We start from the raw sequence: 25,301 nt of genomic DNA, 5'->3' as shown, positions 1-25,301 counted from the left end.
AGTTTAATAAGATATTGTTATCTTGTTACTAATTTAACTCTAAGTCTAATGCATTCATGACCTATTTAATATAATACTATGTTATGTTTTTTTTAATAAAAATTAATAAACAGATTGAAAAGGTCAGGTTGTTCTGCCCGAGGCCAGGGACAAGCCGGTTCAGCTCTCTACTCCACTCTGCACTGAACTAAGCATCTGTGCACAAACTCTCTTTGAGCATTTCAGTTCAAAATGCTACAGAATTTGCTTGTGTTTATTGTTTGCAGGATTTGTCTTTCTTTCTGCACATTGGGTGTTTGATGGTCTTATTTTATTAGTGGGTTCTTTTGGCTTTCTTTGTTTCACGACAGCCTGTTTGAAACAAACCTCAAAGTTGTATAATGTATACGTACTTCAATAATAAATTTACTTTGAACAATGATTCAAAAACCTGATGCTTGAGGGATAAAATAAGGACAAAAAAATAACCAACTCAAAAGTGATTCTCTTTCAATTACAGGCCAGGATGCAGCAGAGCGGAAAACGACAAATATTCTTCACCTTTTTAAGAATTGCAATAGGGACAAAACGAAAAACTATACCCCGGTGACTCTTACATTAGTGGTAGAGATATCATAAATTGCTGATATTACTAGAAAAGATATTTAATGATAGGATCAGCTTGCATCTGAAAAAGCATAAACAATTTCAGAGTAGCCAATATCGCTTTGCATGGGCAACGTCAACTCTTGCAAACTTGGCCAAACGTTTTAAGTGACAAATTCAATTGATGAGAGCTGGGTAGTGGGTACAGGATACAAGGACTTTGGTAAAGCTTTCAACAAGAGTCCCACAACAAGATCCACAGCTTGGAAGCACATGACTCAAAAGGAATTTGGTAGAATATATTCAAAATGTACTCAATCAGAGAACACAGAAGGTAATGGTTGAGGGGTGTGATTCTGACTGGACACCTGTGAACAGTGGGGCCCACAAGGAATTCTACTCTTTGTGAAATGATTTGGATGAAAATGAAGGAGGGCTGATTTGTTGGTCTGCAGAGACACAGAAATTGGTGCAGTTATGGATCGTGAGGAAAGTTGCCAAATGATTCAGCAGAACATAGACAGGCTGGAAAGGTGGGCAGAGAAATGGGAGATAAGTGGGTGTACTCTGGGAAGTCAAATGTCAGAGGATTTCTTTGGAATTCCTCTCCCCATCAGAGTGGCTGGAATTACAGTTACGGCAGTGACATGCTCCACCTCAGGATGTGGGAGTCACTCAGTGTCCCCGATAACTTCACATGGGGGAAGTGCACCGAGTTGCAGCTCCTGACTGACCGTGTGAAGGAAATGAAGATGGACATGGACAGACCGAGAGTTTCCAGGATGCTGAGACCAGAGGTTCAGTGAGTTGGTCACACTTGAGGGCAGGATGCAGACTGTTGTGTGACCATCACGACGGAAAGGGGAAGAGACAGACAGAGTAATGTCTGCCTGTGGCCGTGACCCTCAGCAACAAGTAGACTCCTTTGGATACCCCTGGGATGACGAACCAGAGACAGCAGCACGCCAGGTCAGTGGTACTGAGTCCCCAGACCGATGCTCCGCGGGAGGAAAGGTCAAGCAGAGCAGTGATGACAGCAGACTCACAGTACAGGGGATGTGCAGGAGATTCTGTGGCAGCAACAGAGATGACACGATGGTCTGTTGTCTTCTGGCTACTGGGGTCAGGTTCGTCTCAGATGTGAAGGATTTCCTAAAGATAAACTTGCCAGTCGAGTCAGTGGTCAGTGGTTTGAACAAAGGTAAGGAGCAAATTCCTTCGAAAAAGCTAGTGAATCTGTGCTGCCTATGTCAGGATGTTGTTCAGTGACAAGAGATCAGCATTTAACACCGTCATTTCCACAGTCCTGATCAATAAGCAATGGAACCTGGTCCCTCTGCAAATGGATCCTCGACTTCCTAACTGGGAGACCACAATCTGTGCGGATTAGTGATAATCCACACAGATTGTTCATGGAGATGGGCTAACCCCTATGGACATCAATGGATCTGGGGTTGAGAGTGTAAACAGCTTTAAATTCCTCGACATCAACATACCCGAGGATCTCACGTGGTCTATACGTACCTGCTGAGTGGTGGAAAAGGCACAACAGCGCCTCATTCACCGCAGACAACTGAGGAAGTTTGCTCTGGGCCCCCAAATCCTAAGAACTTTCTACAGGGGCACAACTGGGAGCATCCCGACTGGCTGCATCACTGCCTAGTATGGGAACTGTACTTCCCTCAATCGCAGGACTCTGCAGAGTGTGTTGCGGACAGCCCAGCGCATCTGTAGTTGTGAGCTTCCCAATATTCAGGACAGTTTCAAAGACAGGTGTGAGAAAAGGGCCTGAAGGATCATTGTGGACCCAAGTCACCCCAAGCACAATCTATTCCAGCAGCAACCACCTTTATATATTAGCATGTCCTGCATTGAACTGCTACTGCTAAATTAACAAATTTCCTGACACCTGCCGGTGGTAATAAACCTGATTCTGGTTCTGACTCTGAATTCATCCCCACAGACGGATGTGACCAATTCATTGGGTACATTGAATGTGGAGGTTCTCGATTGTGTGGGGGGGGGGGGTGGGATGGGATAAGAGTGTTTGAGAGGGTTAAGAGATCGGTCATGATCTCTTACACCTGGGAGAATGGGGCAGCAGACTGGATGGGCCAAATGGCCTAATTCTGCTGCTGTGTCTTATGGTCCGATGGTCGCGGAGCAGCTGCAGGACATTTCAAAGGGAAGGTTGAGCAGCCGGACATCCTGGTGGACGGTGCATGTTGGTAATAGCAATGTAGGGATACGAGGGTTGTGTTCTGTGCAGTGAATTTAGAGAAATCAGGCAGAAACTAAGACGTGACAGGGTGGAGGTTGAAAGGGAATCTGAAGGGTGAGTTGATGGAGGTGGATAAAATTACGTGAGGCATACAAAAGTTAGAGAGTCAGAGACTGTTTCCCATGGTGTGGCTGTCTAAAGCTACAGTTGTAAGGTGACAGGGGGGTAGTTTAAAGGGGATCTGAAGGGTAAATATTTGACACAGAAAATAGCTGGTATCCCAAATGAGCTGCCAGATGAGGTGGTGGAGGCAAAAACACACAAAGTCTCTGTTGATGAACACTTCCCAGGAACCTGTCATTACTCTGTTCATCCTGCCCTGGTTTAACGTCCCGGTGCTGGGTCCGTTGTTGTTTTGCATCTGTATAAACGATCTGGATGAGAATGTGGTAAACTGTATCAGCAAGTTTGCAGATGACACCAAGATTAGGGGTATGATGGACAGCAAAGGCGGCTAGCAAATCTTGAAGTGGGAAGTGAACTGGCTTGCAAAATGAAGTTGGTTACAATCTGGAACACACTGCCTGAGGGAGAGGTGCAGGCTGGTATTTAAGGAACATCTGGCTGAACATTTGAATCACTAGGTCAGGGTAGGAGACAGACCAATGCTGAGTTAATGGAGACAGATTCTCAATAGTCAGTATAGACATGCAGAAACCACTGACTGTGAAAGTTCAGTGGGAACCTGGAACACTGAACTTCAGGATGGACTTACCTAAAAGACTCAGAACCCAGGACAATGGATTTTTGTTGGACAAAGGTATTAATGCATTAGGGTTAATAGTGAATCAAACACCTCAAAAGGCTATCAAAATGCACCCATTCCTCATGCACCAGTAACAGTACTTTTAAATGGGAATTCGGTGAGGAACACTGGTTAATAGCAGGAGAGATGGCGGACAACTTGGTCACAATGGAAGGGTGCAAATATCTTCTCAGAGGATAAGGGGTTCAGTGGAACAAGCTCACAGCTGAGAATGAAGGTAACAAACCCCACTGCAGTGGAGGACTGCTGTTGCCAGGGTTGGCCAGGATAGAAACAGACCCTATGGCCCATCACATTTATGCTCCCCATCATGCACAGCTATACTAATCTCACTTTCCTGCATTAGTTTCATATCCCTCCAGGCCTTGCACACTGAACTGCCTGTGCATGTGTCTCTAATATTGTTACACAGTTCCCTGTATGTGGCATCACAGGTCGACAGGGTTGTGTGGTCTACTTGCCTTATCAGCCAAAGAACTGCCTCTCATTGGAATTGTACAAAACTGTTTAAAGACAGATATAAAGGGGATCTGAAGGGTACATACTTCACACAGAGAATAGCTGCTATCCTAAATCAGCTGCCGGAGGAGGTGTGGGGGCAGAAACCCGCAAAGTCTCTGTTCATTAAAGCTTCTCAGGAACCTGTCATTCACTGTGTACATCCTGCCCTGGTTGAACCGCCCAGAATAGAGTCAGTGATTTATACAGAACTGAAACCGTTCCTTCGGTAAAACTCATCCACGCCGACCAAGTTGTCGACCTGAACTCGTCCCATCCGCCTGCATTAGGCCCGTGTCCCTCTCAACCTTTCCTATCCATGTAACTGTGCAAATATGGTTTAAATATTGTACCTGAGGCAGAGAGCCGGTGCGGTGAGGCGCTGACAGACACTCACTGTTCCGAGGGCAGGAAGAGGAGAGGCCGATTCCCACAGTGGAGCCGAAACCCAAAGCAGAGACCAACTCCACTTTACCACAACCCCGTGCCCACCATTCCGGACCGTTCCCATGGAAACGACGTCGGTGACGATGGGACCTCTGTGTCTTCAACTCGTCATAATCGCCACACGGCATCATACGCAACACGGTGTCACGTGACGGGAGGCGGGGTCAGAGAGAACTGTCAATCAGTGGTGCCACTAAGAAACTGAGAGCATTGGAACACAGTGGGTACAGAGGGGCATTTCCGGGAACAGTGACCCCACCCCCACCCACGGGAATTGAGTGTGTTATAGACAGTAATATTTACATTTTAATTTGACCTTTCGGTCTTATAAATAGTTAATGTTTGTATTTTTTATAATCTTGTGTATATAATTTTTTATAATTTGGGGTGAAATAACGTTGTATCTGGATCACTGGACCTCTTCATGAAAACAGAACGTTATGGAAAAATAAGTCAAAGTCAACATTTTAATCCAAATTAAGATAATAGAAACGTAGAAAACCTCCAGCACAATACAGACCCTTCAGCCCACAAAGTTGTGCTGAACATGTCCCTACCTTAGAAGTTACTAGGCTTACCCAAAGCCCTCGAAGCTCCATGTACCTCCATGTACATAGCTTTTTCTAAGCTCCATGTACCTATCTGAAAGTCTTTTAAAAGACCCTATCTTATCCGCCTCCACCACCGTTGCCAGCAGCCCATTCCAAGCACTCACCACTCTCTGAATGTAAAAACTTGCCACTGACATCTCCTCAGTACCTACTCCCCAGCACCTTAAACCTGTGTCCACTTGTGGCAGCCATTTCAGTCCTGGAAAAAGCCTCTGACTATCCACACAATCAATGCCTCTCATCATCTTATACACCTCTATCAGGTCACCTCTCATCCTCTGCCGCTCCAAGTATAAAAGGCCAAGTTCACTCAACCTATTCTCATAAGGCACGCTCCCCAATCCAAGCATCATCGTTGTAAATCTCACCTGAACCATTTCTATGGTTTCCAAATCCTTCCTGTAGTGAGGCGACCAGAATTGAGCACAATACTCCAAGTGGGATCTGTCCAGGATCTTATATAGCTGCAACAATACCTCTCAGCTCCAAAGCTCAATCCTACGATTAATGAATATCAAGGCACCGTATGCCTTCTTAACCACAATGTCAGACTGCTTAGCATCTTTAAGTGTCCTATGGATTCAGACCTCTGATCCTCCACACTGCCAAGAGTCTTATCAGTAATGCTACATTCTACCATCATATTCGAACTACCAAAATGAACCACATCATACCTTCCTGCCACTTCTCTGCCCAGATTTGCATCCTATCAATGTCCCGCTGTTACCTCTGACAGCACTCCACACTATCCACAACACCCCCAACCTTCTGTGTTTTCAGCAGATTCGCTAACACATCCCTCCACTTCCTCATCCAGGTCATTTATAAAAATCACAAAGAGTAGGGGTCCCAGTACAGATCTCTGGGGCACACCACTGTTCACCAGCCTCCATGTAGAATATACCAACTCTATAACCACTCTTTGTCTTCTGTGGGCAAACCAGTTCTGGATCCACGAAGCAACGTCCCCTTGGATTACATGCCTCCTTACTTTCTCAATGTGCCTTGCATTGTGTTCCTTATCGAATGCCTTGCTGAATTCCATATTCTCTACATCTACAGCTCTGCCTTCATCACTGTGTGCAGTCACATCCTCAAAAAATTCAACCAGGCTCGTAAGGCACGACTTGCCTTTCACAAAGCCATGCTGAATATTCCTAATCATATGATGTCTTCATAAATCCTGCCTCTCAGTATCTTCTCCATCAACTTACTGACCTCTGATGTAGACTCACTTCTTGAGACTTGCTCAGAGCACAACAACGGTTCGATTTTGTTTTGCATCAGCCTTGTCTGAGAACCTGGACTTTGGAGTCAACTGACTTTGAAGACTCGCGCTATTCGTTCAATAATTTGATGTTCTTTAGAGCCCGTTACCTGTTTGAGAGTTTTGGTTACTAGTCCTGTTTTTGCCCAGCATTTATTGATTTACTTTCATTTGAACACTGTTCACATGGAAGATTTGTGAACTATCAACCCACTTCAGTGTCTCTCACATTGCACTTTGGCCATATCCAAACCAGGGTGACAAAACAAACCCCATTTCAACAATGTATCGGATTACTAAAATATCGCACCTTAGAATTAATGTCTTTGCTGATGTATGGAACCCACAGATGAACCCAATACTCTGAGAAACAGAGAAAATGCTGAATAGTTCTTGTCTGCTGAGAGACGTGCGTCTTCCTCACTGTCAGTTGTGGTTTTCACGTTCGTTTTCTTCCACACAACCCAAAACACCTTGACCTGTCACACAACCCCAAACCACACGCACTACCACCACAGTGTGTAAAAGGACATACTCACCAGGACTCCCTCGCTTTCCTTCCCAATATAAGTCCAGGACTCGCTCACTTTCCTTCCCAATATAAGTCCAGGACGAAATCAGCCCGATTCTACTGAAATAGGAAATTCCATGTTAACTGGCAGGTTTGCAAATGCTACATTACGTTGTTATGAGGGCAGCCCCCTCCTTTGTGAAAATTGCAAGAGCACTAGTTGGGGGGGGGGGTGGGGTCAGTAGACCCAGGAAATGGGAGAGAGACATGCCGGAAACCTCGTTCCCCAGTGATGCAAAATAACGCGACATTGACCATTGTCTCCTGGAGACCACGTTTTTGGATTGGGGACTATGCTACGTGTAAGCCCTCGGGCAAAGTGGGCTGGTTGAGAAGAGATTGCATCATCCCAACCTGATTGATATCTGTGACCCCATGAGGAAGTATAAAAGAGGGTCTTGGGGAACAACCCCTTCAGACGCACCAGAAGAAACGCTAATGATCCCGTAGTAGCGGGAAGCCATTTGAAGGAAGCCACGTGTGTTCGGTTCCCCTTTGCTTGGGAGCCGGTGGCAGGTACCATAGAACCGATGTTCTTGAACTAACAACGGGGAACCAACTTTCCCGATTCAACGGATTTGCTTCTTAAAAGACCCGGGCAAGTTTCTTTTCTCACAAATCTCTCTCTCTCTCTCTCCAACAAGTGAAAACCCAGCAGTCCCCAAAGGCTGAAGCCTGCAGGAACTGAGTGACTTTTATATTTCCATCGGACAAAATATTATCCCCTAGACAAACGATCGAGCTGTTTCTTATTGATGGTTATTATTAGACCCACGCTTTTAGATTGAGTAGTGACGATGTATATTATCTGAATGTTTATATTAATCTTATTTTTGTGCCCCTTTATAAATAAAGACTTTAAAAAAATATTACCATCAGATTTCAATGGACCTCTCTGTCTTCGCTGGTAAGTGACCTAGTTACAGGGTACGTAACAACGTTAATCAAGGTTGCTTTCAAGTTTAAGAGAAATGCTTCAATAGCAATTCCTACCCACAATCGTACGGCTGTGAATCGTATCTGATCTCAGGACCTCATATTATATTCAATAACACTGAACAAACAGCATCATTTTGGGCCATTCTGAGGGCGGTTTTCCAACTGTTAACTTTATCTCTCCAGTCATTCGGTGTAGCCTCCTGAACATTCCCAGCGTTCCTTACTCTCAGTTTGAACTTAAAAGAATTTCATAGAAACAGGTAGAGACAAAAGTCACGAAGAGAAACTGGCTTATGAACTACTGCGCCCTGATATTGAAGATCTTGGACACCAGGCCCACAGGTGAAGTATTGAATGGTGGGAATTGAAAGTGACCGCACTGGTTTCCTTTCGTAGACCAAAGTCCAGCTGGATGGTCTATCTGCGACTCTCTTTCTCTCTCTCTCTCTCTCTCTCTCTCTCTCTCTCTCATCTATTTTGTATCTTATGCTTGTCTGTTTCTCTTTCACTTCCAGCAGCTATTCCTCTCCACATTTCAAGCACAATTTTTATTTTACAACAAACAAATAATACTGAGTTAAAGAGTCATTTCTAGTGTGTGCAGAGGTTGCTCGGGGTTGAAGTGAGTGAAGTTATCCACGCTGCATCATCCAGCTACGCCCTGTATTTTGCACAGTCAGGAGATGGACACAGTGTCTATAGAAGCGAGACAAAGCAGCATCTATTTCATGGACCCTATACAGATTATGGAGGAGGAGATGTTTGCTCTCTTCAGATAAATTAGGATAGATAAATCCCCAGGGTGTTCCCTCGGACTCTGCAGGAGGGAAGTGCAGGGAGTGCCAGAACTCTATCAGAGATATTTAAATCATGCTTTGCAACAGATGTATCTACCAGAGGACTGGAGGGTAGCAATGTTGTTCCGCTCTTTAAGGACGGCTCAAAAATTAAACCTGGAAATGATAGGCCCTTAAGTCTGACATCATTATTTGCAAAGTAAATGGAATGTGTTTAGAGGGGCTGGATTTACAAGTATTTGGATAAACATGAACTGATTAAGGATATTCATCATGGCTTTGAGCGTGGTAGTTAATGCCAACTGATCTTAAAGAGTTTTCAAGGAAGTTATCAGTAAAGTTCACAAAGGGAAGGAAGTGGATGTTGTCTACATGAATTTCAGCAAGGTATTTGACAAAGTCCTGCATAATGGGTTGGATAAGACGTTTCAGGGATTGGTGCTGGGTCTATTGTTATCTGTCATCTATATCAATGATCTGTGTGATAACGTGGTGAACTGGATCACAAATATACAGCTCATATCAAGATTAGGGCTGCTGTGGACAGTGAGGAACGCTATCATAGCTTGCAGTGGGATCTGGACCAGCTGGTAAAATGGGCTGAAAATGGCAGATGGAACTTAATGCTGAGAAGCGTGAGTTCTTACACTCCCGTGGGGTACAGTGAACAGTGGGGAAGTAGGGAGCGTGCTAGAACAAAGGGAACTGGGATTACATGTCCATAATAGTTGAAAGAGGTGTCAAGGTAGATAGTGTCATAAAGAAAGCTTTTGGCATATCAAAGTATGGAGTGCAGGAGATGGGGATGTGCAGGAGATGGGGATTTTTTTGAAGTTGAATAAGTCAGTGGTGAGGCATAATTTGAAGTATTGTGTGCAGTTTTGTTTGCCAACTCACAGGAATGCAAATAAGTTTGAAAGAGTGAAGGGAAATATTACAAGGACATTGTGGGAAGCTGGGTTAGAGTGAGAGCAGGAAGCTGCAGTGATCGGTTGACCGGGGAAAATGTGAGGGAGAGCAATTCCATCGTTGATGGACTGGCCTGGCCAGCCCATAATAATTTTCGAGTGACCCATGGATTGAAATGACTTGTGGAATTGGTAGTCGAGTTTTGAGGGTAGGAGCAGTGGGACGCTGGAAGTGCATGAGTGTGGCTGGAGGTGATTGTGAATGTTGTCGGTCGGATTCTTCAGTGTGGTGCAGTTCGTGTGATGTCCAGTTGAGGTGGCGATCGTCCGAAAGAGCGGAGATGCAGAAGCCGTGTTTGAGTGAAGTTGATTGAAGTGGGAGTGATGGCTTGAGAATTGGATGAGGTACATTTCGTGTCCCGCCTGTGGCATTACGAAAGCAGAAATATAAATGTGTAACTGTGATGAAAATGTTGCTTGGAAGACGGAGTTGGGCTGGAATGAGAGCACCTGGTTTGGTAATCCTAGAAGATAATAGGTGACTGAATGGATGGAGAAAAGTGAGACTCTGCTGGGGGAAGGACACGTGTGAAAGGCTCCAGTATCGCAGTGACCAAACATCAAGGAGATTCTGTTCACCGGGGTGTGTTCTGAAACGTGCATAAAACGAGGGTATGAATTCCTCGTTAGTATAGTGGTTAGTATCCCCGCCTGTCACGCGGGAGACCGGGGTTCAATTCCCCGACGGGGAGTTACAAATTTTACTGCACCATTCAAGGGGAATTTTGGATTAAGAAGACAAATTTAAAGTGGACAAAGAATTTGTGTTACGCTAAATCAGTTCATTCGGCATTGGCAAGGTGGAATATAGTTCGGACTGTTGTGACCCCGGGACAGTAGAGCATCCCAGCAAGGGATGAAGCTAATCGGGGGCGGGGGCGGGGGTGGGGGGAAATTCATTATAACAGAATCACTCAGTACAATTGAGGGGTTCAGACTTCACTGTTAACCCACCTTCCGTATGTATGGGCCCCCTACAACACACTCAACAACTCGAGCGTTTAGTGCCAACATGCGTTCATAAGTAAGGGTCATGTTCTTTGTGTGGAACAGGAGCTGTGCCGCCTCATCTTTGACATGAGGTGCACAAACCACGTATCCACTAACATTGTTTCCAGCATCATATCAGGCGAAAAACCCATCAAGGCCAAAAACTGAGACACCGGCTTACATCAGGAGGCATTTTACAGCGGGCAGAATTACAATTCTACAAATTCTACAGTACAGTTTGGGAAAGGATTATTTAAAGTAAACTTGGTCTATGGTGTTTGTGGCGGCTGAGGGTGAAACTGACTGTTATCAAAGTTGCTTTGGCGCTGAGGGCATCTTTGAACTCAGTGGCGAGGCTGTCCATAAACAAGGTGCACCTCTCACTGACGCCCCACCTTTTACCAGTAACTGTCCTCCGCCTTCTCCCCATGTTTCCTGAAGTGAATCAAAGTACTGCAAAATCCATAAATTAGAATAGCTGTTTTTTTCCCCCTCTAAGTAACACTATACAATGTTCAGAACAAAATAAATACCAGTCACAAGTGGGTGACAAGTCAAATGCATTTAAAGCAGGTAACGTTCAAACAAAATTTAGAATGAAATTGTAAACAGCTTTAATATAGCAATGATGAGCAACAATGTGGTCACAGTCATCTTTATTAAATATAAAACAGAATACAAGTTAAAATAACATTCAAATCATACAGGGCAGCTGTCACAATATATTTATACAACGGTCAATTTTAATGAGACAATGGTAGAGCAGTCCAGGGAGTCTCCAGTCCTCACACAAATATTATCCACTCCCTTAACAGCTTGAAGCATTTGATTTCATCTGAAATTATTGTAAACCACTCAGAATTTTACTTACCTCTTTTCATCTCACACAAGTAACAATCTACATTTCCTTTAACCTGGACTCACTTAATCATCATTTGCAATAACATTCATTACAATCGAGTAAATCAGTGTATTTCGGAAATACTTTGTTTATCTACTTTACAAATTTATTAAGGTGCCCATCTGCTTTTTGTGCAATACGGTGTATCATATGTCACTCTGGAGTGTGAAGGAAACACTTCAGTATAACATGACATTCTAGTTCAAAGTGCATAAAAGTCTCCATATTGCTCATTCTCCCATCGAGCTTTTGAGAGATTTACACCAGCCTCATCAAGAACATAGGAGACACTACTGGGGTGGGCTTTGTTGTAACCGTACCTGTGGGGAACAGGGGTAAAACAGGTTCCTACTACTTCCTACTCAGACATTAGTAAGAGTTGTAATGTCTTGTTAAACATGGAATAGTACAGCACATTACAGGCCTTTCAGCCCACAATGTTGTGCCGACCCTCAAACCCTGCCTCCCATATAACCCCCCATCTTAAGTTCCTCCATATTCCTGTCTAGTAGTCTCTTAAACATTGAGGTAGACTTGATTACACTTTCCTGTTCTTTCTGACTCTATTTCTCTAACCTTTTTTTTTCATCTTCTCTGCTCTTACTGTGAGGAGCAACCAATTATTTTTGCATTTCTCTGCAGGTGAACACCACAGGGCACCTGAAAGTTTCCTCTCTCCTTTATTTGTACTTCTGCAAGCATTCCCTTCTTCCATTCCACCCCCTTCTCAACATACTTAATTCTTTCTGCTCCACAATGTACGAATAAACAAGCCACCGAGTCGTCTTAGATGTCGAGTAAGGGACTCTCACGTGACCATTCAGACACACAATCAAGGCACTCACTCGTACTTCAGAATTCCCTTTCTTCCGTGCATCATGGGGTCAAATCCACCCCAAGGCATATGCATCATGACCAATGGGATTCAATCCAGCATGAGGCATCCTCTTTTCCCATCGATTCATGGGACCTAGCCCAGCCCGAGGCAGCCACAGTTTCCCTCTATTCCCTCAGATGATTCAAACCCAGCTAATGCTCCTTCTTTACTGTTGCAGCCTTCCGACAGTGGACAAAGGTGATGGACTACTCCACACACAAGGAATTCTGTTTGAGGACTGATTGGCTACAGGGGCTGAATTCCTTTCTCCTGTAAAACAAAGCCAAGGGTTCAGCTTCTCAGAGGAAACTCCATGTTTCCACCATCACCCAGTAGCTGGAATCTGAAAACTCGCACTCGTTCTTCAATCAAACCTTAGTTACCTGTGCACAAGGAGAACAACATGGCCTCTGAACCAAACTGTTCTCAAGTTTGAACAAAGAAATAACACTTTTTACAGAGTTGTTTATTCAGAGACAGGTAATGACCAAATGGTAATCTCCTCGCCCACCCACACTCTCCACTTCGCGCAGCAATTGCTCCCTATGTGACTCCCTTGCCCACTCATCCCTCCCGACTGATCCCCCTCCTGGTACTTACACTTGCAAAGTGTCATACCCACCCCTACCCCTCCTCCCTCACTACCATTCAGGGCCCTAAACAGCTGGGGATGTTGGGGATGTCAACTGTATCCAGTGGTCCCGGTGTGGCCTCCTGTATATCAGAGAAACCTCATGTAGATTCAAGGACACTTCGTCAAGCATCTTCGCTCCATCTGCCAGGAAATGTGGCATCTCCCCGTGGCTATTATTTCAATTCCACTTCCTGTTCCCTTTCCAATATGTCAGTCCATCACCACCTCTACTGCCACAATGAGTCCACAAACAGGTTGGAGGAGCAACGCCTTATATTCCAAAAGGGTAGCCTCCAACCTGATGGCATGAACATCAATTTCTTGCACTTCCACTAATTGCCCCCTGCTCTCCTTCACCATTCCACATTCCTTTTCCTTCTCCTACTTAATCTCCTTACCTGTCCATCCCCTCCTTCTCCCTTTCTTCCACTGTCTTCTCTTCTCTGCTATCGGATTCCCCTTCCTCTAGCCCTTCATCTCTATCACCAATCTATTTCCATAGCCCGTCCCCTCTCCCAGTTTCACACATCACCTACCATTTTCACTTCTTCCTTCCCTCCCGCACCTTCGTAATTGGACTTCTCTTCTTTTTTCAAATCATGATTAAGGGTCTCTGCTCAAACGCACATTGAATCTTTACTCTTTATCATCGATGCTGCCCAGCCTGCTGAGTTCCTCCAGCATTTTGTGTGTGTTGCTTTGGATTTCCAGCATCTGCACATTTTCCCCTGTTTGAAATGGAATTGTTTATGTTCAAATTCCTTATTTGTCTGTTTAATCCACATTGAAACTACGATAATACAGTATTAGTAGCCAAAACAATCTGCATATTAAATGCCAATAATAATCAAGAATTAGTGAAGCAACTGTTACATGGCAATATGTCACTTGAATCATTATCTTGTCTTGGAATGTGAAATGGGTCCATCCCCTGCTGTGCAAAGGGAAGTTCTGTTCTTCGAAGCCCTTTCTTGCCCATGTTGACTGCACACTACCTGTAAACTATCCATGCTTGAGCAGTAGCTGTACCCTAGCCTTGTTGAAACTTCAGCTGACTCAGCCACTGAACAGTCAGTCAACCTGGCTCACTTCGCACAACAGGACAGACCTCCCAAATAGTTGGACCACACACATACCCCTTTTAGACATGGCTAACAAATTCTGCTGCATCGAATATTGTGCTCCGTGGAATTCCCAGTCAGTGCTCAATGTTCAAAAGTTTAAAGCACATTTATAACTAAAATTATGCTGACATTATACAACCTTGAGATTCCTCTCCTAACAGGCAGCCACGAAACAAAGGAACATAAATGGAATAAAACAACAAAAAAAAGAGGACCGTCAAACACTCAACGTGCAGAGAGAAAAAAACATGCAAACGGACAGAGAGCCCAAAGTTCAGCGCAGGGCAGAGTAAACATTGTGGAGCAGTGATCTGAACCAACGTGTTCAGTTGGATATGGGTGCCTCCTGGAAGAGAGCGTTCCTCAGCCTGGACCAGATGGACTGAAAGTTCCATTTTCATGCAGTGTGTCGCTGCAAATCTGAACATTGTTCACTCGGTTTGATGACATTTCACTTCTTTAAATGACTTGTAATTTCTTCATACATCAGACTCCAGCATTTTACCCTCAACACTTGTGAAATTAACAGGTCGACAATTACCTTCTGTTGTATTCTAACTTGAACAATGGACGTAGTTGAGGTTTTTCATTCCAATGGGACCTTCCTGGAACACAGTGTGTTCTGGCAAACAGCAACCTCTACCTGCACATTCTCTCCAGCCACTTCCCTGTTAATCTCTTGAGTGCAGGTCATTGTGACCTGGTGATGTTAACTTTTAGTCTCATTCGATATTTTTCTCATGATGGTGAGTGTTGTAAGTTATTGCACAGTGTTGAAATGTCAACCAATATATCAGTGAGATGTGTCCCATGTCCCCAGTGTGAACGATATTCACATATTGAGTTTAATTTATTACAATTTTATTTGTTAGATTAGCTATTGAGGCTCTTGCCACTGGTTCCTGAATTATTCTCAGTCTGTTAGTCTATCTAACAGCTTTCTGTTAGATAGACTAACTAAAAGTCAACAGCTTTCTGTCCAGCGACTTCTGCAGTAAAGCCACAAATCCCTTGTGCGCTCCTGTCATACTTGGTGCCCCATCAGTAGCTACTGACACCAGGTGGGTGGTCTTTATTACTGGCTCTTAAACAATTCAAGACAGTCTCACAGATGTCCTCCCCCAGTGTTTGGCCTTTTAGAGGTATCAACTCAATCATTTCTTCCTGTGGCCCGGCAGAGTTTACATACCGGCAGAACAGCGCTATTTGTTCAATATCACCTTTGTCTTTAGACTCGTCACAGGCAATCGAGTAGGCCACAGCTGAATTGATGTCTTTAATTTACTGTCTTGTGATGTCTTCTGCCATTTTTATGGTTCTGTCTTTGACAGTCTTTGCAGAGAGGGGCATATCCCTGATTTTCTGCTGAATTTCACTCTTGTTTTTAAAGTCCGTGAATAGATGTTTTGAAGTCTTAATGAAAGATACTTTTATATATTCACCATCTGTAAACTGCTTCTCGTGCCTGACTATTTCCTGAGCGGCACAAAACTAGCATATGTCATTGATTCTCCAGACATCATCCACTTCGTGAAATGATTTTTGCTCAGATCAACATTCCGCATCAGTTCTGAAACGACTTTTTTTCTCTCATCTCCATCCGAGTATTTTGGAGCAAAGGCTGCGTGTTTATTCTGGAAATGTCTTGCGACTTTTGACTTTTTGTTGTTTGCTAGTTTCTCATTGCATATTAAGCATACCGGTAAACCAGTCTCGTCAGCAGTGTAAGCAAATGAATCTGCCCACGTATCATTAAACGTTCTGTTTTCTTCAATCACATTTCTTTTTTCAGAATTCTCCATAGTTAGCCGACCTTGGATCGAAAAATTAAAGAAAACGCGCACTGGCGGGTGTCAGGCATTGGCAGTGGTGACGTATATTAATAGCGGCAAAAAACACGTTTTATTTAGATTGTACAAGATCACCATAATCTTCAAATTTAGAATAACATTTCAAAAACTAACAAACTAACATAAAATACATTTTAATCAAACACTCATCGTTTATTTTCCAAAGCCACAGGGAGCTGCAGCACAGAGATGAAAGAGCCGCATGTGGCTCCGGAGCCGTGGGTTGCCGACACCTGACCTAGGCTTATCCATGGCCCTCTAATCTACTAAACTCCATGTATCCATCTAGGAGTTTGTTAAAAGACCCTATCATCTCCGCCTGCACCACGGTCACTGTCAGCCCATTCCATGCACTCGCCATGGATAGGAAAGGTCGAGAGGGATACGGGCCTAATGCAGGCAGATGGAACGAGTTCAGCTTGACAACTTGGTTGGCGTCGATGAGTTGTACCAAAGGGTTGGTTTCAGTTCTGTATAAATCACAGACTTTATTTTGGGAGGTTAAACCAGGGCAGGATGTACACAGTGAATGACAGGCTCCTGGGAAGTTTTCATGAACAGTGACCTTATTGGCTTCTGCCCCCAGTCCTCCGCCAGCTTATTCGGGATACTAGTTATTCTCTGTGTGAAATATTTACACTTCAGATCCCCTTCTCACTGATCAGCTGGAACATTCTCATCAGAGTGTATGTGACATTAGAGAGACTGATAAAATAATCACAGGCATTGATACGGTCAATAGTGAATCTGTGATCTCCAGAGTCATGGAGTTGGAAGCTAGAGATTACAGGTATAAAGTGCGAGAGGAAAGATTTAACTGGGACCCTGAGGAGCAGGTTTTGTTCACAGAATGTGCTGTTTACATGGAACAAACTACCTCCAGTGATGGTATAGAGGGGCACAGTTGCCAAATCTCTTGGACTGTGGGGAGGGAAGTTTCACAGGGACATGGGCCAAATTCAGGTTGTTCAGCATGGATGTGTTGGGCTGAAGGGCCTGTTTCTGTGCGGCATAACTCAGTGACAACATCTGTTGCTGTGGCAGAGCAGGAGGGACAGGGTCAGTAGTGAGAAGGTTTGGGGGATGTCGATAGGAGAGTGAATAGTTGAGGATGGGGCAGATGGAACAGAATGTGGGGAAATGTGAGATCACCCATTCCCAGGAACAAACTGTAAGAGTTATTTCCACATGGGAATGTTCAGAGGGACCTGGGTGTCACTTGAGTTAACATGCAGAAACTACAAGTAATGAGAGAGGCAAACAGTATTTTGTCCTGTGATCCAGGAGGAGTGGAGAAGAGGGGTACAGATGTCTCACTGGATTCTATAGGGCCCTGGTGAGAGCAAACCTTGAATATAGTGTCCGGGTTTGGTCACACTTCCTCTGGAAGGATATCCCTGCAATAGAGGGAGTTCAGTGACTATTCCCCACACTGACTGGGCTGGTTCCAGGGATGGAGGGTTGGTTATGTGAAAGGAGAGTGAGTGGGCTGGGTCTGTATTCCTGCAGTTAATGAGAAAACAAGGATATCTCTTAGATTCTTTCTGGATGTGACTGGCAGTAGGCAAGGAGGATCTTTCCCCTGAATGAGATCTCCATAACTGAGGAAAATACCCTCAGAATGAGGCGTAAATCACAAACACCAGAGAATCAGCTGATGCTGGAAATACAAAGTAATACACACAAAATGCTGGAGGAACTCAGCAGGACAGGCAGCCTTTATGGAAAAGAGTAAACAGTCAACACATCGGCCCGAGACCCTTCCATCAGATCTCTCCCTGGTGAAGGTTCTCAGCCTGAAGCATCGACTCGTTACCCTTTCCCATAGATGCTGCCCGGCCTGCGGACTTCCGCCAGCATCTTGTGTCTGTTGAACAGATTAAGGTGACAAGCATTCAGGATGGAAATGAGATCATATTCCTTTAATCTGAGAACTAGGAACTTCTGTATTCCTTATATAAGGAATCTGGAGCCTCAGGTGCTGGGTTGAGTCAAAGCTGAGATCAACAGTCTCTGGGAAAATTTTAGTCTCTAAGTGAGTCCATAAGACCATCAGATATAGGAGCAGAATTCGGCCATTTGGCCCATCGAGCCTGCTCTGCCATTTCATCATCACTGATCTATTTTTCTTCTTAGCCCCAATGTCTGCCTATATCCAGTGATTTAGCCTCTACAGTTGCCTGTGGCCAAAAATACCACCGATTCACCACTCTGGCTGATGATATTCCTCCTCATTTCCACTCTAAACGGATGCCCCTCTATTTTGAAGCTGTGTGGTCTGGTTACAGACACTCCCACCACAGGAAAAGTTCTCTCCACACCCACTCACTCCTGCCCTTTCACTATTCGATAGGTTTCAATTCAGTAACCCTTCTTCCTTCGAATTTCCAGTGAATAGAGGCCTAGTGAGGTGAAATGCTCTTCATTAGACAAGCCATTTAATCCTGGGTAAAATTCCCCATTTGTGACCTAATGTCAGTACAATAAATTCTGGATTTCAGAGATTTTTGCGTTTTGGAATCATGGATCAATCTGCCAAATATTAATCACTATTTTGTACTGCAGTAAACTCTGTTAATTTAACCCAGGCACACAGATGCAAAATAAAGACAGGTGTAAATTTAGAGTAGGGAAGTTTAACCGTACTTGGAGGTAAAGCCTGATTACTAGGACTCAGAACATTCTATTCCTCAAATGGTCAGAATAAAGCCAAGTAACAAGGTCGAAAATACCCACAACTTGCAGAATTACACATCTGCAACTGAGTGGCTCCACTACACTACCCCATCCACCGTAGCCCCACATAGCTCACCATACTAAACTCTACAGACTTATCTCTCCCAGCATATATACATCCACCAGGCCGAACCTCAAACCTAATCCAGGGGTCCAAGGGGACACACAGCCCCACAAACACGATGACTAGTGTAAGGAGGAGGAAGATCCAATAAAGGCAAGTGTTGGACCTGGTGAATGAAGGCATGGGCCAGATCAAAGCGGCAGCGTTGCGTGACTCTGAACCGAGAGTGATGAGATGAAGAAGCACAAGAGGGTGATTCTCCCACTGCCTGCATAATCTCTCTGTTATTTAGATTTTGTTCTGATAGTCCTCTGTCTATTTGAATATTTTGGTATAATTCATATTTAATTCCAGTGTTTCTGGTCAATGTTGTGTCTGATGCAATGTGTCTGTGATGCTGCTGCAAATCCGTTGTTCCTCTCAACTGTGCATAAATAAACTCGATTTGAACTTTACATTGAAATGTCCAAATCTCTCCTTCCCTCTCCTGCTGCCCTGTGTCATGAAATGAACATCTCAGTGTTTAATTTAACAATATTTCATCTGATTTTATTTTCATTCTGCTTCAGAAATTTGCGTTTCTATTTTCAATGTCAGCCCGCACCCCCGCCTGTCTCTGCCCTTCTGCACATCCTCTTGCATTAAAAGACAGCGATAACCGCCACACATTGGCGCCGCTTCCCATCCCCCAGCGTTCCGATTGGTGATTCATTTCTCGAAACAGCCAATGGGAATGCTCAGCAATCCAATCCTCATTAACATACCACTTTGGGCGCTACCTATTTAATCCGCGCTCCGGACAGCTTCTGCTTATTATTGTGTTTGAAACCGACGAGGAAATGCCTGATGCACCGAAACCCGCTCCCAAGAAGGGCGCCAAGAAAGCTCCGTCCAAACCGGCGAGCAAGTCTGGCAAGAAGCGCAAGAGGACGAGGAAGGAGAGTTACGCCATCTACATCTACAAAGTGATGAAGCAGGTTCACCCCGACACCGGCATCTCCTCCAAGGCCATGAGCATCATGAATTCATTCGTGAACGATATTTTCGAGCGCATCGCGGGTGAGGCTTCCCGCCTGGCCCATTACAACAAGCGGTCCACCATCAGCTCCCGGGAGATCCAGACCGCCGTGCGCCTGCTGCTGCCCGGAGAGCTGGCCAAGCACGCCGTGTCCGAAGGGACAAAGGCGGTGACCAAGTACACCAGCTCCAAGTGAAGCTCCCCAGTGAGATGATCGAAAACACAATGGCTCTTTTAAGAGCCACTCACAATTTCAATGGAAGAGTTGTACTAGCTTTTCGGTAATAAATTACACATACTTTATGCCTGGTGACTTTTACAAGAGCTAAATCGCGGTTGGAATAACATCCCACTGAACTGAGAAGAAATTGTTACTCCCCCCCCCCCCCCATCAGTCCGTCCCACTCGGTATCCATGCCAAGTGGAGGATTGCTGCCGTTTTATTTGTGGGTTCGGGGTTTATTGGTTCCAGCTGGGTAACTCCTGAATCTCATTTCAACTCGAGCCTGAAAGACCCCATGACGCTTTCGTATGGAGAAGTGTCGACAGTCCTTCTCTTATAGATGCTGCCTGGCCTGCTGGGTTCCACCAGCATTTTGTGTGTTGCTTGAATTTGCCGCATCTACAGCTTTCCTCGTGATGGCTCTTTCATATAATAACTTTATAAAATTGCAGACTAGACGCTGGTCAAAGTTTGAGAAGAACCGTTTTCCATAACCTGATAACCTTTCCATAACCTTTCCATAACCTGAAGCTGAGGGTCAGTTTTATTAGGTTCCGTTACGGGTTGAAAGAAATTAGAGAATTGAGTTCCCAGACACTCCAATATCAACTACACTTAAATCAAATATGCCCGGTTTCAGTAACAGAGGGTAACCGATCTGCAATTATTTAACTGGAAATTAAATTTGAACAATAGATTTATTTTTGGCGGGCTTTTTTCCAGATTTCAGTACATTTTGTGGAGGAGACGGTTATTTTCCCCGCTTCTACTTTTACGGACTGCTGATTGGTGATTAAGGCAGTTCTTCGATTGGGACATTTGTCTTCACCAATGAGAATAAGAAGGATCACACCAATCACAAACATCACTTTGCATTCTCAAAGAGGGTATAAAAAGGGCAAGTTGGGGCGGGGTGAATATTCTTTCATTCTCGCTGGAGTAGGACTGTGACTGTGGAAATGTCTGGACGTGGAAAAGGCGGCGCTGGCAAAGCTCGGTCCAAAGCCAAATCTCGCTCGTCTCGGGCTGGACTACAGTTCCCGGTCGGCCGGGTTCACAGACTCCTAAGAAAGGGCAACTATGCTGAGCGGGTGGGTGCCGGAGCCCCGGTCTATCTGGCTGCTGTGCTCGAGTATCTGACGGCCGAAATCCTCGAATTGGCCGGCAACGCGGCCCGGGACAATAAGAAGACCCGCATCATCCCCCGGCACCTGCAGCTGGCCGTCCGCAACGACGAGGAGCTGAACAAGCTGCTGGGAGGGGTGACTATCGCTCAGGGCGGTGTGTTACCCAATATCCAGGCTGTCCTGTTGCCCAAGAAAACCGGCGCTGCCAGTAAGTGAAGCGACGTAAGCTGAATCTAATTCTCCAAAGGCTCTTTACAGAGCCACTTACAATGTCTGTGGAAGGGCTGAGCGGCGGGTTCTATCCGTCGGTTTGATATCCTGCATCTGTCAGTGCCTCGACATGTTTCTTCCGCGAAAGAAACTGGAATAAATCTGCACAGAAACCGGTTCGTTTCAGTCCCGGCTTGTTTTCCCCTTTCAGCAGACCGAATGAGCTCTCTCCCCTTGCAGAGAGTCAGCGGGTTCATGAAATGTACTTCCGGAGTCAGCCCCGAGAGGGAGAATTTAATCTCCGATCACTGAACGACTCCGCTCTTCATCACCTAGAACCGCGTTGTCTGGGTTCCACATTACGGGTTGACTCCGGACCGTTCCGGTGTGCAGAAGGAGGGAACATTGCCTGTTCGTTGCTTCATGAGCGATTCCCATCGCCTCACAGAAAAATAACATTTGCGTTTTACATTTCAGAATCAAGTTTATTATCACCGGCATGTGACGTGAAATTTGTTAACTCAGCCGCAGCAGTTCAATGTCATACATAATCTAGAAGATAATTATAAAATTATTAATTAAAATAAAACATAATAAAGAAACAAGTAAATCAGTTACGTATATTGACTGTTATTTTAAAAAAAAACGTAAAAAAACAAATACCGTACATTAAAAAAGTGAGGTAGTGTCCATAGTTTTAATGTCCATTTAGGAATCGGATGGCAGAGGGGAAGAAGCTGTTCCTGAATCGCTGAGTGTGCCTGCAGGCTTCTGTATCTCCTGCCAGTCACTTCTCTCCAAATTCCTGTCTGTTTAAGACTTCCCTAAATACCCCTGTGCTCTCTGCCTCTGACACCACCCCTGACAATGTACACCAGCAAAATTGTATAAATTTCTGTCAGATCTCTCCTGAGCTGACGCCACTCCAGAGGAAAAAGCTCCAGCATGTCGATCCTCTCCTCACCTCACTCCTCCTCCAGACATCCTGCTTAACAACTTCTGCACCTGCACCGAAACCTCCACATGCTTCCTAGAATGAGGTGACCGGAACTGAACACTGTGCTCTCAGTGTGGCCGAACCAGCATTTTATAAACTGTAACATGATGTCCTGGTGATTGAACTCAATGCCTTGCCCGGTGAAGGCAAACATGCCGTACACCGGCTTTACCACCCTGTCAACCTGTGCTCCCAGTTTCAGGGAACCAATCTGCCCGGACCCAGCATCCTTCTGTATGTTAATGTTCCTGCCATTACCTGTGTACCCACGCTTTATGTTGGACGTGCACCCCTGGGTATCCTTTTCACCACAATGAATGTACAGAATGCAGTGGGGTTATCTTTAATCCTGCTCACCAGAGATTTTTCATCACTGTTTCTCACTCTCCAAATGTTCTTGTGTTCCCTTCTGTGTTTTAAATATCGTCCTCAAACCCCCTGTTTGATTCCAGCTTCCTAAGCCTTACATAAGCTTCTCACTCTTCCTTGACTAAATTTTCTTCCTCTCTCATCATCCAAGGTTCCTGAACCTTGCCATCTTGGGCCCTCTCCCTTACAGGAAGAAACTGGCCCTGAATCACTGTGCAGCTGGTCTTTAAACAAACTCATGTCAGATGAGGATTTGCCTCAAAATGCATCCTTACAGTATTAAGCATCAAACTTGGCATCAATCTCTCCATTCAGTGACTGGTGTTCTGGTTCACATCCCCCTGTCAATCTCATTTCAACCCTCCCAGGGAACAACAATGAACCTCATGATTCTGACCCCCCCCCCTCCCCCCGTGAAGGTGCAAACCACCCCCACCCCCGCCCCCGTAAATGTCACCTCTGGACCTGAAGACGTTCCAGTGTTCTGGAATCCTGAAACCCTGTCCCTGCACCAGCTCCTCAGCCACACATTCATCTGCTCTAACTTTCTGTTCCCACCCGAACTACCACAGAGCATTGGGAGTAACACAAAAACTATAACCTTTCAGGTCCTGCTCTTTAACTTGTTCCCTAACTCTCTATATTCACTGTGGGACCTCATCTCTTTTCTACCTGTCCACTGCTACTGACGTGAACCACCACCTCTGGCTGAGTGAACATTGTTCAGCAGCTGCTCGGAGACGTCCCTGACACTCAGTTATACGATTTACAAAACTTTGAAACCGACTAAAAAAAAGTCATTGAGAGGGAAAAGAAGAAATACGAAGGTTAGCTAGCCATTAGTATTAAAAAGGATACCAGATGTCTCTTTAGATATACAAAGTGTAAAAAAGAGGCAAAAGTAGATGATGCTGGAGACGTAGTAATGGGATACAGGGAAGTGGCAGAGAAGCTGAATACGTATTGTGCATCAGTCTTCACTGTGGAAGACACTGGCAGTCTGCTGGAAATTCAGGAGAATCAGGGGGCAGAAATGAGTGAATTGGCCTTTACTGTGGAAAAGCTGCTTGGGAAACTGAAAGATCTGAAGGTAGATAAATCAGCTGGACGGGATTTTCTACACCAGTGCTATGAAAGAGGTGACTGAAGAGATAGTGGAAATTTTAGTAATAATCTTTCTATAATCCCTGTATTCTGGCGTGGTCCTGGAGAAGAGGAAAATTGCAAACATTATTCCACTCTTGAAGGAGGGAGAAGAGCAGACGAGAGGAAATCATAGGCCAGTCATTATGACCTCAGTGGTGGGGAAGATGATGGACTCGATGTATTTTCGTGCTACTTGGCGACACATGATAAAATAGGACAAAGTCAGCATCGTTTCCTTTAGGCCCAAGGTGTACAAGATGATGAGAGGCATCGATCGTGTGGACAGTCAGAGGCTTTTTCTCAGGGCTGAACTGGCTGCAACAAGAGGACACAGGTTAAGGTGCTGGGGAGCAGGTACAGAGATGTCAGGGGTAAGTTTTTTACTCAGAGAGTGGTGAGTGCGTGGAATGGGCTGCCCGCAACGGTGGTGGAGGCAGATACAATAGGGTCTTTTCAGAGACTTTTCGATAGGTAAGCCCAGTAATTCCTAAAGTAAGGACATGTTCGTCACAACATTGTGGGCCGAAAGTCCTGTTTGGTGCTGTAGGTTTTCTCTGCTTCTATTAAATTACTTTGGATTAAAATGTTGACTTTGACAATATTTTTCCGTAACGTTCTTTTTTCATAAAGGGTTCAGTGATCCAGTTACAACGTTTTTCTATCCCAAATTATAAAAGATTATCCACACAAAAGTAAAAAAATACAAATATTAAATATTTATACGACCGAAGAGTCAAATTAAAATGTGAATATTACTTATTATAACACATTCAATTCCCGTGGGTGGGGGGGTTGGGTCACTGTTCCCGGAAATGCCCCTCTGCACCCACTCTGTTACAATGCTTGCAGTTTCTCAACGACTCCACTGATTGACAGGTGTCTGTGTCCCGCCTCCAGGTCTGTTGGCAACGCGTCACGTGATATCATGCGCGTATGCCTATCTGTGACGATGTGACGTCATAGATGTACGTCACCGACGTCGTTTCCTAGGGAACGGTGCGGAATGGTGGGCACGGGGTTGTGGTAAAGTGGAGTCGGTCTCTACTTTGGGTTTCGGCTCCACTGTGGGAATCGGCCTCTCCTCTTCCTGCCCTCGGAACAGTGGGTGTCTGTCAGCGCCTCACCGCACCGGCTCTCTGCCTCAGGTACAATATTCAAACCATATTTGCACAGTTACGTGGATAGGAAAGGTTGAGAGGGACACGGGCCTAATGCAGGCGGATGGGACGAGTTCAGGTCGACAACTTGGTCGGCGTGGATGAGTTTTACCGAAGGGACGGTTTCAGTTCTGTAGAAATCACTGAC

General features: G+C 44.9%; 2 protein-coding genes and 1 non-coding gene across 3 annotated transcripts; all 3 read left to right on the top strand.

Moving 5' to 3' along the window:
- Window positions 1–10,350: 10,350 nt before the first annotated feature.
- On the top strand, window positions 10,351–10,422 carry trnad-guc (transfer RNA aspartic acid (anticodon GUC)). Its single transcript has one exon. It is a non-coding gene; the product is annotated as a tRNA-Asp (tRNA).
- Window positions 10,423–19,745: 9,323 nt separating this feature from the next.
- LOC132383811 (histone H2B 1/2-like) lies at window positions 19,746–20,120 on the top strand. The gene has a single exon (XM_059955018.1). It carries the CDS (start codon window positions 19,746–19,748, stop codon window positions 20,118–20,120), a length of 375 nt encoding a protein of 124 aa, XP_059811001.1.
- A 967-nt stretch (window positions 20,121–21,087) lies between these two features.
- LOC132383826 (late histone H2A.L3-like) lies at window positions 21,088–22,096 on the top strand. Its single transcript, XM_059955034.1, has one exon. The coding sequence runs from the start codon at window positions 21,107–21,109 to the stop codon at window positions 21,488–21,490; it is 384 nt and encodes a 127-aa protein (XP_059811017.1). The 5' UTR covers window positions 21,088–21,106; the 3' UTR covers window positions 21,491–22,096.
- Window positions 22,097–25,301: the final 3,205 nt, after the last annotated feature.

Source organism: Hypanus sabinus, chromosome 31, assembly GCF_030144855.1.
Source record: "Hypanus sabinus isolate sHypSab1 chromosome 31, sHypSab1.hap1, whole genome shotgun sequence".
In the NCBI taxonomy this organism is placed as follows: Eukaryota; Metazoa; Chordata; class Chondrichthyes; order Myliobatiformes; family Dasyatidae; genus Hypanus; species Hypanus sabinus.
This window is presented reverse-complemented; position numbering and strand designations above follow the sequence as displayed.

Bases quoted from the DNA above. Each gene is read 5' to 3' on its own strand.
- LOC132383811 (XM_059955018.1), top strand. From the start codon at position 19,746: ATGCCTGATGCACCGAAACCCGCTCCCAAGAAGGGCGCCAAGAAAGCT.
- LOC132383826 (XM_059955034.1), top strand. From the start codon at position 21,107: ATGTCTGGACGTGGAAAAGGCGGCGCTGGCAAAGCTCGGTCCAAAGCC.